This window comes from Eucyclogobius newberryi, unplaced genomic scaffold (assembly GCF_026437365.1).
Source record: "Eucyclogobius newberryi isolate DKJ021-1_F unplaced genomic scaffold, fEucNew1.0.hap1 SCAF_14, whole genome shotgun sequence".
In the NCBI taxonomy this organism is placed as follows: Eukaryota; Metazoa; Chordata; class Actinopteri; order Gobiiformes; family Gobiidae; genus Eucyclogobius; species Eucyclogobius newberryi.
The window spans coordinates 36795186-36815567 of NW_027315768.1; the positions used below are offsets into that span (position 1 = coordinate 36795186).

Sequence of the window (20382 nt, forward strand, 5' to 3'; positions counted from 1 at the left end):
TGAGGCCCGGGACCATCGGTGAGGCCCGGGACCATCGGTGAGGCCCGGGACCAGCAGTGAGGCCCGGGACCATCAGTGAGGCCCGGGACCATCGGTGAGGCCCGGGACCAGCAGTGAGGCCCGGGACCAGCAGTGAGGCCCGGGACCATCGGTGAGGCCCGGGCCTCACAGGCCCGGGACCATCGGTGAGGCCCGGGACCATCGGTGAGGCCCGGGACCATCGGTGAGGCCCGGGACCATCGGTGAGGCCCGGGACCATCAGGTCGTGAAGTAGAGTCTGTGGGAAAAGGTGGTGAAGATCCAGGTTTTGAGGGTCAGAGCGAAAAGGAGACGATTGACTTGAGTAAATGAAACGTGGACAGATGAAAACGCCGGACCTGGTGCAGAGACGCGATCATGCCGTTCTCCAGCTCCAGCAGCCATTTCTCCACCTGCCCGCGAGCGCTGGAGGTGGAGATGGCGGTCAGCAGCCGGACCACTTCACCCTCAGAGCTCTTCATGTGAGTGATGTCCAGGACGTCGGTGAAGGCCACGCTGGAGATGCCCTCGAAGCACTTCTTCAGATGAGGCTGCACGCTGAGGAAGAGAGAGGAGAACGCCATCACAAAGCAAACTGGGAGAACGTTCCAAACAGTTGTGAAAGACCTGAAGGACAAACACTCTCAAGGTCAGTTATGGAGGAGATCGAGAAGATACAGGAGTGTTTCTGAGGCTCGGAGGGAGAGGACTTTATCTCCAGCCGAGTTTGTGACGAGGAACATGTGAGAACCAGGTCAGACGAGAGAAACGTGACCTTCAAATAAATACATTTAGTTGAAAATGTGGTGAAGGTTGGAAAGGTGAAGGTCACGCTGGAGAATGGACGTTGGCTTGTGTGGGACAACGCTGCCCCGTGTGGGCGTGGCTCTTACCGTGTGGGGTCCTTGGTCTCCGACAGGATCTCCAGCAGCTCCTCGTTGGACAGGAAGAAGAATCGAGGGAAAAACAGACGCTTCTTCTCCAGATAAGAGTTCAGACCTTTCAGGATCAGCTCCAGAAAAGCACTGGACGTCTGGAGCTTCTGCAGCAGCTCGTGGATGGAGAGCACGACCATCACGTGTTTGTCCTGCAGAGAGCGACCAGAACGAGGAGAACATGGAGAACAAGGAGAACGAGGAGAACACGGAGAACATGGAGAACACGGGGAACATGGAGACCGAGGAGAACGTGGAGTACATGGAGAACAAGGAGAACGAGGAGAACACGGAGAACATGGAGAATGAGGAGAACACGGAGAACACGGAGAACACGGAGAACACGGAGACCGACGAGAAAGAGGAGAACACGGAGAACAAGGAGAACATGGAGAACACGGAGAACACGGAGAACGAGGAGAACGAGGAGAACACGGAGAACATGGAGACCGAGGAGAACACGGAGAACATGGAGAACATGGAGAACACGGAAAACATGGAGACCGAGGAGAACACGGAGAACACGGAGAGCATGGAGAATATGGAGAACACGGAGAACGAGGAGAACGAGGAGAACACGGAGAACGAGGAGAACATGGAGAACACGGAGAACATGGAGAACATGGAGAACACGGAGAACGAGGAGAACGAGGAGAACACGGAGAACGAGGAGAACACGGGGAACATGGAGAACACGGAGAACATGGAGAATGAGGAGAACATGGAGAACGAGGAGAACGAAGAGAACGAGGAGAATATGGAGAACACGGAGAACATGAGAACGAGGAGAACGAGGAGACCGACGAGAACGAGGGGAACACGGAGAACGAGGAGAACGAGGAGAACACGGAGAACATGGAGAACGAGGAGAACACGGAGAACACGGAGAACGAGGAGAACACGAAGAACACGGAGAACGAGGAGAACACGGAGAACATGGAGAACGAGGAGAACACGGAGAACACGGAGAACGAGGAGAACACGGAGAACACGGAGCTGTGCATTCAACTGGACACAGTGACCTCCTCCTCCTGCTCCTACTCCTCCTGCTCCTGCTCCTCCTGCTCCTCCTGCTCCTCCTCCTCCTGCTCCTGCCCCCTGCTCCTCCTCCTACTGGTCTTTCTCTTGCTCCTTCTCCTGCTCCTCTTCCTCCTCCTGCTCCTCCTGCCCATCCTCCTGCTCACCCTCCTGCTCCTCCTCCTCCTGCTCCTGCTCCTCTTCCTCCTCCTGCTCCTCCTGCTCCTCCTCCTGCTCCTCCTCCTGCTCCTCCTCCTCCCCCTTCTCCTTTTAAAACTCATTTTTAACCAAATAAAGGTGTAAACTTGTGACTGAAGCTTCAGAGAATATTTAAGTTCTTTGTGTGTTTTAGTCAGTTTAGTCCAGACAAACACATGTACTTGTCCTACATGTACCTGTCCTACATGTACCTGTCCTACATGTACTTGTCCTACATGTACTTGTCCTACATGTACCTGTCCTACATGTACCTGTCCTACATGTACCTGTCCTACATGTACCTGTCTTACATGTACCTGTCCTACATGTACTTGTCCTACATGTACCTGTCCTACATGTACTTGTCCTACATGTACCTGTCCTACATGTACTTGTCCTACATGTACCTGTCCTACATGTACCTGTCCTACATGTACTTGTCCTACATGTACTTGTCCTACATGTACCTGTCCTACATGTACCTGTCCTACATGTACCTGTCCTACATGTACTTGTCCTACATGTACCTGTCCTACATGTACTTGTCCTACATGTACTTGTCCTACATGTACCTGTCCTACATGTACCTGTCCTACATGTACTTGTCCTACATGTACCTGTCCTACATGTACCTGTCCTACATGTACCTGTCCTACATGTACCTGTCCTACATGTACCTGTCCTACATGTACTTGTCCTACATGTACCTGTCCTACATGTACTTGTCCTACATGTACTTGTCCTACATGTACTTGTCCTACATGTACCTGTCCTACATGTACCTGTCCTACATGTACCTGTCCTACATGTACTTGTCTTACATGTACCTGTCCTACATGTACTTGTCCTACATGTACCTGTCCTACATGTACTTGTCCTACATGTACCTGTCCTACATGTACTTGTCCTACATGTACCTGTCCTACATGTACTTGTCCTACATGTACCTGTCCTACATGTACCTGTCCTACATGTACTTGTCCTACATGTACCTGTCCTACATGTACTTGTCCTACATGTACCTGTCCTACATGTACCTGTCCTACATGTACCTGTCCTATGTACTTGTCCTACATGTACCTGTCCTACATGTACTTGTCCTACATGTACTTGTCCTACATGTACTTGTCCTACATGTACTTGTCCTACATGTACCTGTCCTACATGTACCTGTCCTACATGTACTTGTCCTACATGTACTTGTCCTACATGTACCTGTCCTACATGTACCTGTCCTACATGTACTTGTCCTACATGTACCTGTCCTACATGTACTTGTCCTACATGTACCTGTCCTACATGTACCTGTCCTACATGTACCTGTCCTACATGTACTTGTCCTACATGTACCTGTCCTACATGTACTTGTCCTACATGTACTTGTCCTACATGTACTTGTCCTACATGTACCTGTCCTACATGTACTTGTCCTACATGTACTTGTCCTACATGTACCTGTCCTACATGTACTTGTCCTACATGTACTTGTCCTACATGTACCTGTCCTACATGTACTTGTCCTACATATACCTGTCCTACATGTACTTGTCCTACATGTACCTGTCCTACATGTACCTGTCCTACATGTACTTGTCCTACATGTACTTGTCCTACATGTACTTGTCCTACATGTACCTGTCTTACATGTACTTGTCCTACATGTACTTGTCCTGCATGTACCTGTCCTGCATGTACCTGTCCTACATGTACCTGTCCTACATGTACTTGTCCTACATGTACTTGTCCTGCATGTACCTGTCCTGCATGTACCTGTCCTACATGTACTTGTCCTACATGTACTTGTCCTACATGTACCTGTCCTACATGTACTTGTCCTACATGTACTTGTCCTACATGTACTTGTCCTACATGTACCTGTCCTACATGTACTTGTCCTACATGTCCTACATGTACTTGTCCTACATGTACCTGTCCTACATGTACTTGTCCTACATGTACCTGTCCTATATGTACTTGTCCTACATGTACCTGTCCTACATGTACTTGTCCTACATGTCCTACATGTACTTGTCCTACATGTACCTGTCCTACATGTACTTGTCCTACATGTACCTGTCCTACATGTACTTGTCCTACATGTACATGTCCTACATGTCCTACATGTACTTGTCCTACATGTACTTGTCCTACATGTACCTGTCCTACATGTACTTGTCCTACATGTACCTGTCCTACATGTACTTGTCCTACATGTACTTGTCCTACATGTACATGTCCTACATGTACTTGTCCTACATGTCCTACATGTACTTGTCCTACATGTACCTGTCCTACATGTACTTGTCTTACATGTACCTGTCCTACATGTACTTGTCCTACATGTACGTGTCCTACATGTACTTGTCCTACATGTACCTGTCCTACATGTACTTGTCCTACATGTACCTGTCCTACATGTACTTGTCCTACATGTACCTGTCCTACATGTACCTGTCCTACATGTACTTGTCCTACATGTACCTGTCCTACATGTACCTGTCCTACATGTACCTGTCCTACATGTACTTGTCCTACATGTACTTGTCCTACATGTACTTGTCCTACATGTACCTGTCCTACATGTACCTGTCCTACATGTACTTGTCCTACATGTACTTGTCCTACATGTACCTGTCCTACACTTGTCTGAGGACCTGAGCGGAGAGCAGGAGGAGGGAGGTGGCTCCACAGCTCCCTCCAGTGGAGAACAAACTCATTACATCATGAATAAAGATTGTTTGTTTGTTCCTTTTGAGTCAAATTTGCATATTTTAAATCTTCAGAGTTTGATTTGGAGCAAACGGCGTCAGTGAGAATTATGTTTGATACAACTATAGAAATATGTGAAATATGTGTTTTAATTATGTGGATTTGAACTATTAAACGCCCAAAGACATTAACGTTACGATTACTGAGGTCACAATATGAACATGTTTAAAAGTATAATAATAATAACGTCAATAATAATAATGTCAATAATAATAATAAATATAGCCGCAAGCGGCAATGATCGGCCCTCGCTACGCCGCCGCCACGCCGCAAGAGGAGGGGGCGGGGCTAACGCGCCCCAATTGTCCTTTTATTACATCTACTGCTGAATCTGTGACGCTGTCACATCTTCTCCCCTTTGTTTTACATCAAAAAGACATTTTATTTTGAATTCTTGGCAAAATGTGCGGCTCTGCCGCACAGACACCGTGACTCTTTGAATAAAAATGTGAATAACTTTTGATGGTCCTGAAGATGAGTCTCACCACATTTCAGGTTAATAGGGCTGACGCCCTGAGGGGGAGGAGTTTGTGAAAGTCTAAAGTGTAAACATGTTCTGGCGATTTCCCCATTGGAATAACATGGGAGGTTTTGGTCATCGCTACGGCAACGACATAACAATTATGACATGAGTCATTGACTTTTTTGATGGGGCCAAAATTGAGTTGTGTCAAATTTCAGATAATTTCGCAAAACTAAATATTCAACCTCCATATAAAATCTGTAGGGGGCGCTGTGGCGCCAAATGAATTTATTTCACTTCAAGTAGGTTTAGGGCAAAGAGTTTAACAACTGATTCTAATTTGACGCAATTCGGACTTTATCTGCGCAAACGGCAGAAATTTTAAATATGGGAGATTTCTGAAATTCTAGCTACAGTTTGCGGCTTCGCCGCACAGAGACCGTGACAGTATCAATGTAATTTGGATAACTTTTGATGTCCCACTCCTCAGTAGCATTTTCACCAAATTTCAGCTTTTTAGGGCCAACGCCCTGGGAGGAGTTTGTAAAAGTACGACGTTTGGAAAAACTCCGAAGTCATGTTTAGCCATTTTTGAAGCAATATGGCCGACATTTGGTTGGGCGGACGGCGTTGCCGTAGTAATATTTTTTACTTCTCTTGTCACCATCTACCTCTGCGCCAAATTTCATGATTCTACGATCAGATTTTTTTTGGGTCATTTCCCATCTCTCAATGCATTTTTGGTACATTTGGGGGCGCTGACGCGCCAATTTTTTTAATTTTAGAAAAAGGAAATAGCCAGAATGTAGAAAGGCACAATTTTTAGAGGTGTGCAAATTTTTGTGACTTTTCGTCAATGTTCACTGGGTGAAAAATAGGGGGGTTGGTCCCGAGAAGAAGAAGAAGAAGAAGAAGAAGAAGAAGAAGAAGAAGAAGAAGAAGAAGAAGAAGAAGAAGAAGAAGAAGAAGAAGAAGAAGAAGAAGAAGAAGAAGAAGAAGAAGAATATTCCGATGCGAAAACAATGTTTCCCATTTTTCAAATATCATAAACTATACATTTTCGGAAAGCGCTCGCGCTTTCCTACCTCATGGTGTGGGTCCCTGGTCACTGACGGGTACTTTCGTTAATTTTGAGTGGGCTCCGCCCACTGTAAAGTGCTCGTTTAGTGCGCACTTTTGCACGGGCTTCGCCCGTTTACAACGGTAATGTTCCATTTTCCTACTACTAATTAGTCTGCACGGGGCGTGCATGAGTGAAGGAGTGCGTTAGTGAGTGTTTGGAAGTGGGCGAGCGCTTCGCGCTCGATTTCGTGCGCACTACGTGCGCACTTTCGCAGCCGTGCTTCGCACGGCCTTACGAGATTAATAGGCCTCTCGCCAGCTTGTGGCGCTCGGGCCTAATAATAATAACGTTAATCATTTTAATAATAATAATAATGTTAATACAAATAATAATGTCTTTTATGATGACATATGCAACATGACCTGTTCTACTCTATATTTTATCTCATTCTCCGTGTTATAAATGTGCTGCTCTTCTCCTGCTCTTCTTCTGCTCTTCTCCTCCTCTTCTCCTGCTCTTCTTCTGCTCTTCTCCTGCTCTTCTCCTGCTCTTCTTCTGCTCTTCTCCTCCTCTTCTCCTGCTCTTCTCCTGCTCTTCTCCTGCTCTTCTCCTGCTCTTCTCCTGCTCTTCTCCTGCTCTTCTTCTGCTCTTCTTCTGCTCTTCTCCTGCTCTTCTTCTGCTCTTCTCCTCCTCTTCTCCTGCTCTTCTCCTGCTCTTCTCCTGCTCTTCTCCTGCTCTTCTCCTGCTCTTCTTCTGCTCTTCTCCTGCTCTTCTTCTGCTCTTCTCCTGCTCTTCTTCTGCTCTTCTCCTGCTCTTCTCCTGCTCTTCTTCTGCTCTTCTCCTGCTCTTCTCCTGCTCTTCTCCTGCTCTTCTTCTGCTCTTCTTCTGCTCTTCTCCTCCTCTTCTCCTGCTCTTCTTCTGCTCTTCTCCTGCTCTTCTCCTGCTCTTCTTCTGCTCTTCTCCTGCTCTTCTCCTGCTCTTCTTCTGCTCTTCTCCTCCTCTTCTCCTGCTCTTCTCCTGCTCTTCTCCTGCTCTTCTCCTGCTCTTCTCCTGCTCTTCTTCTGCTCTTCTCCTGCTCTTCTTCTGCTCTTCTCCTCCTCTTCTCCTGCTCTTCTCCTGCTCTTCTCCTGCTCTTCTCCTGCTCTTCTCCTGCTCTTCTTCTGCTCTTCTCCTGCTCTTCTTCTGCTCTTCTCCTGCTCTTCTTCTGCTCTTCTTCTGCTCTTCTCCTGCTCTTCTTCTGCTCTTCTCCTGCTCTTCTTCTGCTCTTCTTCTGCTCTTCTCCTGCTCTTCTTCTGCTCTTCTTCTGCTCTTCTCCTGCTCTTCTCCTGCTCTTCTCCTGCTCTTCTCCTGCTCTTCTTCTGCTCTTCTTCTGCTCTTCTCCTGCTCTTCTTCTGCTCTTCTCCTGCTCTTCTCCTGCTCTTCTCCTGCTCTTCTTCTGCTCTTCTTCTGCTCTTCTCCTGCTCTTCTCCTGCTCTTCTCCTGCTCTTCTCCTGCTCTTCTCCTGCTCTTCTTCTGCTCTTCTCCTGCTCTTCTTCTGCTCTTCTTCTGCTTTTCTCCTGCTCTTCTCCTGCTCTTCTCCTGCTCTTCTTCTGCTCTTCTCCTGCTCTTCTCCTGCTCTTCTCCTGCTCTTCTTCTGCTCTTCTCCTGCTCTTCTCCTGCTCTTCTTCTGCTCTTCTCCTGCTCTTCTTCTGCATTGTGCTGCTCGCCACCTGCTGGATGGTTTCCCTCCAGGTCTTGTCCACGGCGCTGAACCTTCGTCCTTCCTCTGGCATCTGCGTGAGGATGTCCGGGGAGCTGAAGATGGGCTCCAGGTAAAGCCACGTGGATTGGACCTTCAGCCACTCGTCCAGGATCTCCTGAAGCAGCAGCAGCTTCTCCTCCCACTCCCTGCACCAGGAGCAGAGGAGCACCACACCGGGTTATAGAGGAGGAGCACCACACCGGGTTATAGAGGAGGAGCACCACACCGGGTTATAGAGGAGGAGCACCACACCGGGTTATAGAGGAGGAGCACCACACCGGGTTATAGAGGAGGAGCACCACACCGGGTTATAGAGGAGGAGCACCACACCGGGTTATAGAGGAGCACCACACCGGGTTATAGAGGAGGAGCACCACACCGGGTTATAGAGGAGCACCACACCGGGTTAAAGAGGAGGAGCACCACACCGGGTTATAGAGGAGGAGCACCACACCGGGTTATAGAGGAGCACCACACCGGGTTATAGAGGAGGAGCACCACACCGGGTTAAAGAGGAGGAGCACCACACCGGGTTATAGAGGAGGAGCACCACACCGGGTTATAGAGGAGGAGCACCACACCGGGTTATAGAGGAGGAGCACCACACCGGGTTATAGAGGAGGAGCACCACACCGGGTTATAGAGGAGGAGCACCACACCGGGTTATAGAGGAGGAGCACCACACCGGGTTATAGAGGAGGAGCACCACACCGGGTTATAGAGGAGGAGCACCACACCGGGTTATAGAGGAGGAGCACCACACCGGGTTATAGAGGAGGAGCACCACACCGGGTTATAGAGGAGCACCACACCGGGTTATAGAGGAGGAGCACCACACCGGGTTATAGAGGAGGAGCACCACACCGGGTTAAAGAGGAGGAGCACCACACCGGGTTATAGAGGAGGAGCACCACACCGGGTTATAGAGGAGGAGCACCACACCGGGTTATAGAGGAGGAGCACCACACCGGGTTATAGAGGAGGAGCACCACACCGGGTTATAGAGGAGGAGCACCACACCGGGTTATAGAGGAGCACCACACCGGGTTATAGAGGAGGAGCACCACACCGGGTTATAGAGGAGCAGCACACCGCGTTATAGAGGAGCACCACACCGGGTTATAGAGGAGGAGCACACCGGGTTGTGGGGTTCTCCAAATCTCCGAACTCCGAACTTTAAACCACAAGCTTTTACTGACCAATGACTGACCAATGACTGACCAAGGACCCTTAAGGCCAGTGCAAACCTGATCTCCCGCTCAAAGGGCTTGATGAAGGGCGAGCCTCTCATGGTCTGAGTCTTCACGATGTGGTCGTCCAGCAGCATCTGGACGTCCTCCACAGACGACAGGACGCTGGTGCCCGTCTCCCTGTAGGTCAGCAGGTTGAACTCCATGTTGTCCCACTCGGACGCCATCTTGTCCAGGGCCTTCTCCAGACTGTGCTCTTTGCCCGCCGTCTCGCTCATGCCCTCCAGGATGCCCAGGAACGGCTCCAGATGGAGGGTGAGGTAGTGCGACACCCCGGCCTGGAGCGAGGACGGGTCCAGAGCCACACCGGTCACTTCAGACATGAGTGACCAGTGACGGGGACGCAGACCCGGGTTACACAGAAGCTGAGAAGAAGAGAGAATGACTCAGAGGAGGAGGTCGAGACAGAGGAGGAGGTCGACTCAGAGGAGAAAGATCATGTAGAAGATGTGGAACACAGGCCAACCTCCTCCTCACCTCCTCACCTCCTCCTCCTCACCTCCTCCTTATCTCATCCTCACCTCCTCCTCACCTCCTCTTCCTCACCTCCTCACCTCCTCCTCCTCACCTCCTCCTCGTCTCATCCTCACCTCCTCCTCACCTCCTCCTCATCTCATCCTCACCTCCTCCTCACCTCCTCCTCCTCACCTCCTCCTCGTCTCATCCTCACCTCCTCACCTCCTCTTCCTCACCTCCTCACCTCCTCCTCCTCCTCCTCACCTCCTCCTCATCTCATCCTCACCTCCTCCTCACCTCCTCCTCCTCACCTCCTCACCTCCTCCTCCTCACCTCCTCCTCGTCTCATCCTCACCTCCTCCTCACCTCCTCTTCCTCACCTCCTCACCTCCTCTGGGTGTTAAAGTCTGACCTGGACCATGGGGATGTGCTCTTCGAACTCCTCCTCACCTCCTTCTCACCTCCTCCTCACCTCCTCCTCTCCTCCTCACCTCCTCCTCCTCCTCCTCACCTCCTCCTCACCTCCTCTGGGTGTTAAAGTCTGACCTGGACCATGGGGAGGTGATCTCTGAACTCCTCCACCGTGGCCTTCACCGTGGAGGCCATGAGCAGCGCTTTGGGCTGGTGCTCCAGGGCGTTCTCCAGCTTGTGCAGAGTTCTCCAGAAGTTCCCCACGTCTCCTTCCACCTGCACAAACATGACACGCCCTGTGAAGGTGACGGAGAAGAACCAGGACACGCCCTGTGAAAGTGACGGAGAAGAACCAGGACCGTTCACACAAACACGACACGCCCTGTGAAGGTGACGGAGAAGAACCAGGACCTTTCACACAAACATGACACGCCCTGTGAAGGTGACGGAGAAGAACCAGGACCTTTCACACAAACACGACACGCCCTGTGAAGGTGACGGAGAAGAACCAGGACCTTTCACACAAACACGACACGCCCTGTGAAGGTGACGGAGAAGAACCAGGACCGTTCACACAAACACGACACGCCCTGTGAAAGTGACGGAGAAGAACCAGGACCTTTCACACAAACACGACACACCCTGTGAAGGTGACGGAGAAGAACCAGGACCTTTCACACAAACACGACACGCCCTGTGAAGGTGACGGAGAAGAACCAGGACCGTTCACACAAACATGACACGCCCTGTGAAGGTGACGGAGAAGAACCAGGACCTTTCACACAAACATGACACGCCCTGTGAAAGTGACGGAGAAGAACCAGGACCGTTCACACAAACATGACACGCCCTGTGAAGGTGACGGAGAAGAACCAGGACCGTTCACACAAACACGACACGCCCTGTGAAAGTGACGGAGAAGAACCAGGACCTTTCACACAAACATGACACGCCCTGTGAAGGTGACGGAGAAGAACCAGGACCGTTCACACAAACACGACACGCCCTGTGAAGGTGACGGAGAAGAACCAGGACCTTTCACACAAACACGACACGCCCTGTGAGAGTGACAGAGAAGAACCAGGACCTTTCACACAAACACGACACGCCCTGTGAAGGTGACGGAGAAGAACCAAGACCGTTCACACAAACACGACACGCCCTGTGAAGGTGACGGAGAAGAACCAGGACCGTTCACACAAACACGACACGCCCTGTGAAGGTGACGGAGAAGAACCAGGACCTTTCACACAAACACGACACGCCCTGTGAAGGTGACGGAGAAGAACCAGGACCGTTCACACAAACATGACACGCCCTGTGAAGGTGACGGAGAAGAACCAGGACCGTTCACACAAACACGACACGCCCTGTGAAGGTGACGGAGAAGAACCAGGACCGTTCACACAAACATGACACGCCCTGTGAAGGTGACGGAGAAGAACCAGGACCGTTCACACAAACACGACACGCCCTGTGAAGGTGACGGAGAAGAACCAGGACCGTTCACACAAACACGACACGCCCTGTGAAGGTGACGGAGAAGAACCAGGACCGTTCACACAAACATGACACGCCCTGTGAAGGTGACGGAGAAGAACCAAGACCTTTCACACAAACACGACACGCCCTGTGAAGGTGACGGAGAAGAACCAGGACCTTTCGCACAAACACGACACGCCCTTTAAAGGTGACGGAGAAGAACCAGGACCGTTCACACAAACATGACACGCCCTGTGAAGGTGACGGAGAAGAACCAGGACCGTTCACACAAACATGACACGCCCTGTGAAGGTGACGGAGAAGAACCAGGACCGTTCACACAAACATGACACGCCCTGTGAAGGTGACGGAGAAGAACCAAGACCTTTCACACAAACACGACACGCCCTGTGAAGGTGACGGAGAAGAACCAGGACCTTTCGCACAAACACGACACGCCCTGTAAAGGTGACGGAGAAGAACCAGGACCGTTCACACAAACATGACACGCCCTGTGAAGGTGACGGAGAAGAACCAGGACCTTTCACACAAACACGACACGCCCTGTGAAGGTGACGGAGAAGAACCAGGACCTTTCACACAAACACGACACGCCCTGTGAAGGTGACGGAGAAGAACCAGGACCTTTCACACAAACACGACACGCCCTGTGAAGGTGACGGAGAAGAACCAGGACCTTTCACACAAACACGACACGCCCTGTGAAGGTGACGGAGAAGAACCAGGACACGCCCTGTGAAGGTGACGGAGAAGAACCAGGACCTTTCACACAAACACGACACGCCCTGTGAAGGTGACGGAGAAGAACCAGGACCTTTCACACAAACATGACACGCCCTGTGAAGGTGACGGAGAAGAACCAGGACCTTTCGCACAAACACGACACGCCCTGTAAAGGTGACGGAGAAGAACCAGGACCGTTCACACAAACATGACACGCCCTGTGAAGGTGACGGAGAAGAACCAGGACCTTTCACAAAAACATGACACGCCCTGTGAAGGTGACGGAGAAGAACCAGGACCTTTCACACAAACATGACACGCCCTGTGAAGGTGACGGAGAAGAACCAGGACCTTTCACACAAACACGACACGCCCTGTGAAGGTGACGGAGAAGAACCAGGACCTTTCACACAAACACGACACGCCCTGTGAAGGTGACGGAGAAGAACCAGGACACGCCCTGTGAAGGTGACGGAGAAGAACCAGGACCTTTCACACAAACACGACACGCCCTGTGAAGGTGACGGAGAAGAACCAGGACCTTTCACACAAACACGACACGCCCTGTGAAGGTGACGGAGAAGAACCAGGACCTTTCACACAAACATGACACGCCCTGTGAAGGTGACGGAGAAGAACCAGGACCTTTCACACAAACATGACACGCCCTGTGAAGGTGACGGAGAAGAACCAGGACCTTTCACACAAACACGACACGCCCTGTGAAGGTGACGGAGAAGAACCAGGACCTTTCACACAAACACGACACGCCCTGTGAAGGTGACGGAGAAGAACGAGGACACGCCCTGTGAAGGTGACGGAGAAGAACCAGGACCTTTCACACAAACACGACACGCCCTGTGAAGGTGACGGAGAAGAACCAGGACCTTTCACACAAACACGACACGCCCTGTGAAGGTGACGGAGAAGAACCAGGACCTTTCACACAAACATGACACGCCCTGTGAAGGTGACGGAGAAGAACCAGGACCGTTCACACAAACATGACACGCCCTGTGAAGGTGACGGAGAAGAACCAGGACCGTTCACACAAACACGACACGCCCTGTGAGAGTGACGGAGAAGAACCAGGACCGTTCACACAAACACGACACGCCCTGTGAAGGTGACGGAGAAGAACCAGGACCTTTCACACAAACACGACACGCCCTGTGAAGGTGACGGAGAAGAACCAGGACCTTTCACACAAACATGACACGCCCTGTGAAGGTGACGGAGAAGAACCAGGACCTTTCACACAAACACGACACACCCTGTGAAGGTGACGGAGAAGAACCAGGACCTTTCACACAAACACGACACGCCCTGTGAAGGTGACGGAGAAGAACCAGGACCTTTCACACAAACATGACACGCCCTGTGAAGGTGACGGAGAAGAACCAGGACCTTTCACACAAACACGACACGCCCTGTGAAGGTGACGGAGAAGAACCAGGACCGTTCACACAAACACGACACGCCCTGTGAGAGTGACGGAGAAGAACCAGGACCTTTCACACAAACACGACACGCCCTGTGAAGGTGACGGAGAAGAACCAGGACCGTTCACACAAACACGACACGCCCTTTGAGAGTGACGGAGAAGAACCAGGACCTTTCACACAAACATGACACGCCCTGTGAAGGTGACGGAGAAGAACCAGGACCTTTCACACAAACATGACACGCCCTGTGAAGGTGACGGAGAAGAACCAGGACCTTTCACAAAAACATGACACGCCCTGTGAAGGTGACGGAGAAGAACCAGGACCTTTCACAAAAACATGACACGCCCTGTGAAGGTGACGGAGAAGAACCAGGACCTTTCGCACAAACACGACACGCCCTGTGAAGGTGACGGAGAAGAACCAGGACCTTTCACACAAACACGACACGCCCTGTGAAGGTGACGGAGAAGAACCAGGACCTTTCACACAAAGACGACACGCCCTGTGAAGGTGACGGAGAAGAACCAGGACCTTTCACACAAACACGACACGCCCTGTGAAGGTGACGGAGAAGAACCAGGACCTTTCACACAAACACGACACGCCCTGTGAAGGTGACGGAGAAGAACCAGGACCTTTCACACAAACACGACACGCCCTGTGAAAGTGACGGAGAAGAACCAGGACCTTTCACAGAAACACGACACGCCCTGTGAAGGTGACGGAGAAGAACCAGGACCTTTCACACAAACATGACACGCCCTGTGAAGGTGACGGAGAAGAACCAGGACCTTTCACACAAACACAACACGCCCTGTGAAGGTGACGGAGAAGAACCAGGACCTTTCACACAAACACGACACGCCCTGTGAAGGTGACGGAGAAGAACCAGGACCTTTCACACAAACATGACACGCCCTGTGAAAGTGACGGAGAAGAACCAGGACCGTTCACACAAACACGACACGCCCTGTGAAGGTGACGGAGAAGAACCAGGACCTTTCACACAAACATGACACGCCCTGTGAAGGTGACAGAGAAGAACCAGGACCTTTCACACAAACATGACACGCCCTGTGAAGGTGACGGAGAAGAACCAGGACCGTTCACACAAACATGACACGCCCTGTGAAGGTGACGGAGAAGAACCAGGACCTTTCACACAAACACAACACGCCCTGTGAAGGTGACGGAGAAGAACCAGGACCTTTCACACAAACACGACACGCCCTGTGAAGGTGACGGAGAAGAACCAGGACCTTTCACAAAAACACAACACGCCCTGTGAAGGTGACGGAGAAGAACCAGGACCTTTCACACAAACACGACACGCCCTGTGAAGGTGACGGAGAAGAACCAGGACCTTTCACACAAAGATGACACGCCCTGTGAAGGTGACGGAGAAGAACCAGGACCTTTCACACAAACACGACACGCCCTGTGAAGGTGACGGAGAAGAACCAGGACCTTTCACACAAACATGACACGCCCTGTGAAGGTGACGGAGAAGAACCAGGACCGTTCACACGTTCTTGCCTCGTCGGGGTCGACCTCGGACATCGGCCCGTGCAGCCACTTGTCCTGACGCTTCAGGAAGTCGGAGGTCGTTTGGTACAGATGGAGGAACGGCGCCAGTTTGTCCTGGATCTTCTTCCTCTGTGGATATCGTGAAACGCTCCAGCCGAACGCCTCCTCCTCGCGGTTCAACTCATCGATCTGCAAAGGAAACGGACAAAGACGAGTCTGAGTCGCACGTGAAGGCGAAGCCGCCGTACCTTCTCCTGGGCGACCTCCAGCTTGTGCTGAAGACCTTCAGCCTTCTTCAGGTATTTACTGAGGTCGTCCAAGTCTCCGCACGAGGAAAACTCTTCCACCTGAAGGTCGAAGGTCACCAGGTCCTTCACGAAACGCTCACAGCATTTCTACAGCAGCAACACAACCTTCAGTTTAGACTTTGTTACAACAGAACATCTCTCTGTGTGTGCCCGTCTGTGTGTGTGTGTGTGTGTGTGTGTGTGCCCGTCTGTGTGTGTGTGTGTGTGTGTGTGTGTGTGTGTGTGTGTGTGTGTGTGTGTGCCCGTCTGTGTGTGTGTGTGTGTGTGTGTGCCCGTCTGTGTGTGTGTGTGTGTGTGTGCCCGTCTGTGTGTGTGTGTGTGTGTGTGTGTGTGCCCGTCTGTGTGTGTGTGTGTGTGTGTGTGCCCGTCTGTGTGTGTGTGTGTGTGTGTGTCTGTGTGTGTGTGTGTGTGTGCCCGTCTGTGTGTGTGTGTGTGTGTGTGTGTGTGCCCATCTGTGTGTGTGTGTGTATGTGTGTGTGTGTGTCTGTGTGTGTATGTGTGTGTGTGTGTCTGTGTGTGTGTGTGTGTGTGTGTGTGTGTGCCCGTCTGTGTGTGTGTGTGTGTGTGTGTGTTTGTGTTTGTGTGTGTGTGTGTGTGTGTGCCTGTCTGTGTGTGCCCGTCTGTATGTGTGTGTGTGTGTGCCCGTCTGTGTGTGTGTGTGTGTGCCCGTCTGTGTGTGTGTGTGTGTGTGTGTGTGTGTGTCTGTGTGTGTGTGTGTGTGTGTGTGTGTGTGTGTGCGTGCCCGTCTGTGTGTGTGTGTGTGTGTGTGTGTGCACAGGTCTGTCCCGGGGCGGCTGTGGCTGCAGCACCCACCCTGAGCGTGCTCTGGTACTGCTCGGTCTTCTCTGCCACCATGTGCCCGTGCTGCCTGAACACGGTGGGCATGCGGTCCAGCCACTCCACGGCCTCAGCGGTCAGCCTCATGTCCAGAGGAGAGAGAGTCACAAAGTCCAGCAGGAAACACAGCTGCGAGTTTGAGTCCAACAGCTTCTGACGCAACCGCGGCAACTCACACGACTGCACCGTCTGTGCGAAGGCCTGAGGGCAGAGGGCAGAGGGCAGAGGGCACAGGGCACAGGGCACAGGGCAGAGGGTACAGGGCAGAGGGCAGAGGGCACAGGGCAGAGGGCAGAGGGCACAGGGCAGAGAACAGAGGGCAGAGGTTACAGGGCAGAGGGCAGAGGGTACAGGGTAGAGAACAGAGGGCAGAGGTTACAGGGCAGAGGGTACAGGGCAGAGGGCAGAGGGCAGAGGTTACAGGGCAGAGGGCAGAGGGTACAGGGTAGAGAACAGAGGGCAGAGGTTACAGGGCAGAGGGTACAGGGCAGAGGGCAGAGGGCACAGGGCAGAGGGCAGAGGGTACAGGGTAGAGGGTACAGGGCAGAGGGCAGAGGGTACAGGGTAGAGGGCAGAGGGCACAGGGCAGAGGACAGGGGTTACAGGGCAGAGATTAGAGGGTACAGGGCAGAGGGTACAGGGCACAGGGCAGAGGGCAGAGGGTACAGGGCAGAGGGCAGAGGGTACAGGGCAGAGGGTACAGGGCACAGGGCAGAGAACAGAGGGTACAGAGCACAGGGCAGAGGGCAGAGGGTACAGGGCACAGGGCAGAGAGCAGAGGGTACAGGGTAGAGGGCAGAGGGTACAGGGCAGAGGGTACAGGACCGAGGGCAGAGGGAAGAGGGCAGAGGTTAGGATTCTCACTCAGCATAACACATTTAAAAGTGTGATTTAAATGTAGAAGAAAGTTCTGACACAATAAACCAAAGTTCAGGCTAAAGTCTGAACCCGACACAAACACCTTGAGTTCCATGAGCTTCTGAGTGTCAGAGGGAACCTTCAGGACCTTCTCTGTGATGTCCTCAAACTCCTCACACAATCTGAGGAAACACAAGGAGACCCTCTTTAACGTGAGTCATGTAGAAGCTTGTACTCTTTAACGTGAGTCGTGTCCTCTTTAATGTGAGTCGTGCCCTCTTAGTAAGAGGCGTGCCCGCTCTGACATGAGTCGTGCCCTCTTAGTGTGAGGCGTGCCCGCTCTGACATGAGTCGTGCCCTCTTAGTGTGAGGCGTGCGCGCTCTGACATGAGTCGTGCCCTCGTTAACATGAGTCGTTGCCCTCTCTGATTTGAGTCGTGCCCTCTTAGGGTGAGGCGTGCCCTCTCTGATGTGAGTTGTTGCCCTCTCTGACGTGAGTCATGCCCTCGTTATTGTGAGGCGTGCCCTCTCTGATGTGAGGCGTGCCCTCTCTGATGTGAGGCGTGCCCTCTCTGATGTGAGGCGTGCCCTCTCTGATTTGAGGCGTGCCCTCTCTGACTTGAGTCGTGCCCTCGTTAGTGTGAGGCGTGCCCTCTCTGACGTGAGGCGTGCCCTCTCTGACTTGAGTCGTGCCCTCGTTAGTGTGAGGCGTGCCCTCTCTGATGTGAGTCGAGCCCTCTCTGATGTGAGTCGAGCCCTCTCTGATGTGAGGCGTGCCCTCTCTGATGTGAGGCGTGCCCTCTTAACGTGAGTCTCACTGGCGGTTCATGTGCTGCTGCTCCTGGAACATCTTCTGCACCACTTTGTCCTGCAGATCCTGAGCTCTCTGGGTCAGACTCTGGATCAGTTTGTGAGTCTGAACCTGGAACAGCCCCAGACGCTCGTCCTGCAGAGCACAGAGAGCAGAGGTCATCTCCATGACAACAGAGAGCAGAGGTCACCTCCATGACAACAGAGAGCAGAGGTCACCTCCATGACAACAGAGAGCAGAGGTCATCTCCATGACAACAGAGAGCAGAGGTCACCTCCATGACAACAGAGAGCAGAGGTCATCTCCATGACAACAGAGAGCAGAGGTCACCTCCATGACAACAGAGAGCAGAGGTCATCTCCATGACAACAGAGAGCAGAGGTCATCTCCATGACAACAGAGAGCAGAGGTCACCTCCATGACAACAGAGAGCAGAGGTCACCTCCATGACAACAGAGAGCAGAGGTCATCTCCATGACAACAGAGAGCAGAGGTCACCTCCATGACAACAGAGAGCAGAGGTCATCTCCATGACAACAGAGAGCAGAGGTCATCTCCATGACAACAGAGAGCAGAGGTCATCTCCATGACAACAGAGAGCAGAGGTCACCTCCATGACAACAGAGAGCAGAGGTCATCTCCATGACAACAGAGAGCAGAGGTCATCTCCATGACAACAGAGAGCAGAGGTCATCTCCATCACCTGATGGGGCGTGTAGGTGATTTGACTCACCTGATGGGGCGTGTAGGTGATTTGACTCACCTCATTGGGGCGTGTAGGTGATTTGACTCACCTGATGGGGCGTGTAGGTGATGTGACTCACCTGATGGGGCGTGTAGGTGATGTGACTCACCTCATGGGGCGTGTAGGTGATGTGACTCACCTGATGGGGCGTGTAGGTGATGTGACTCACCTGATGGGGCGTGTAGGTGATGTGACTCACCTGATGGGGCGTGTAGGTGATGTGACTCACCTGATGGGGCGTGTAGGTGATATGACTCACCTGATGGGGCGTGTAGGTGATGTGACTCACCTGATGGGGCGTGTAGGTGATGTGACTCACCTGATGGGGCGTGTAGGTGATGTGACTCACCTGATGGGGCGTGTAGGTGATGTGACTCACCTGATGGGGCGTGTAGGTGATGTGACTCACCTGATGGGGCGTGTAGGTGATTTGACTCACCTGATGGGGCGTGTAGGTGATGTGACTCACCTGATGGGGCGTGTAGGTGATGTGACTCACCTGATGGGGCGTGTAGGTGATTTGACTCACCTCATGGGGCGTGTAGGTGATGTGACTCACCTGATGGGGCGTGTAGGTGATGTGACTCACCTGATGGGGCGTGTAGGTGAGGTCCTCCACCAGGTTCCTGCAGGTCTCCACCTTCTCCATCATCTCCTGGAAGCTGTGCGGCTCCGACAGGAAGCGCTGGACGTCCTGCAGCGCGCGGCCGCTCACCAGACACGAGTATTTGTGGAAGTTTGCCAGGTACTCTCGGGGTTTGAGGCCCTCCTCCCGCAGCACTCGGACCACGATGTCTCGATGGCCCTCAAGAACCTCAGGCAGGACCACGGGCCTCAGAGTGCTGCTGCCACAAGGGGGCGCCGTCTGAGGGACACATGGGACTTTAAAAAGCTCCCTCACTTCTGCTCACATCAAACCATTGATCTGACTCATAAGTGATGATGATTCCCTTGTTCCTCCCTGGTTCCTCCCTGGTTCCTCCCTGGTTCCTCCCTGGTTCCTCCCTGGTTCCTCCCCGGTTCCTCCCCGGTTCCTCCCCGGTTCCTCCCTAGTTCCTCCCTGGTTCCTCAGCGGCTCCTCCTTGGTTCCTCCCCGGTTCCTCCCTTGTTCCTCCCCGGTTCCTCCCCGGTTCCTCCCCGGTTCCTCCCCGGTTCCTCCCCGGTTCCTCCCCCGTTCCTCCCCCGTTCCTCCCCGGTTCCTCCCCGGTTCCTCCCCGGTTCCTCCCCGGTTCTTCCCCGGTTCCTCCCCGGTTCCTCCCCGGTTCCTCCCCGGTTCCTCCCTGGTTCTTCCCGGTTCCTCC

At 52.5% G+C, this 20382-nt stretch overlaps 1 protein-coding gene across 1 annotated transcript in view; it reads right to left on the reverse strand.

Moving 5' to 3' along the window:
• The window catches only part of dnah7 (dynein, axonemal, heavy chain 7), a 199295-nt gene that overhangs the window by 171751 nt on the left and 7162 nt on the right, over nt 1-20382 (reverse strand). Inside the window, exons 9-19 of the mRNA XM_072443992.1 lie at nt 19671-19946; nt 18344-18471; nt 17629-17707; nt 16644-16868; nt 15771-15917; nt 15532-15711; nt 10457-10597; nt 9452-9819; nt 8173-8350; nt 912-1105; nt 378-576 (exon numbers count right to left, since the gene is read on the reverse strand). Of these exons, the coding sequence (XP_072300093.1) occupies nt 378-576; nt 912-1105; nt 8173-8350; nt 9452-9819; nt 10457-10597; nt 15532-15711; nt 15771-15917; nt 16644-16868; nt 17629-17707; nt 18344-18471; nt 19671-19946 (2115 nt within the window). The remainder of the gene's footprint in view (nt 1-377; nt 577-911; nt 1106-8172; nt 8351-9451; nt 9820-10456; nt 10598-15531; nt 15712-15770; nt 15918-16643; nt 16869-17628; nt 17708-18343; nt 18472-19670; nt 19947-20382) is intronic.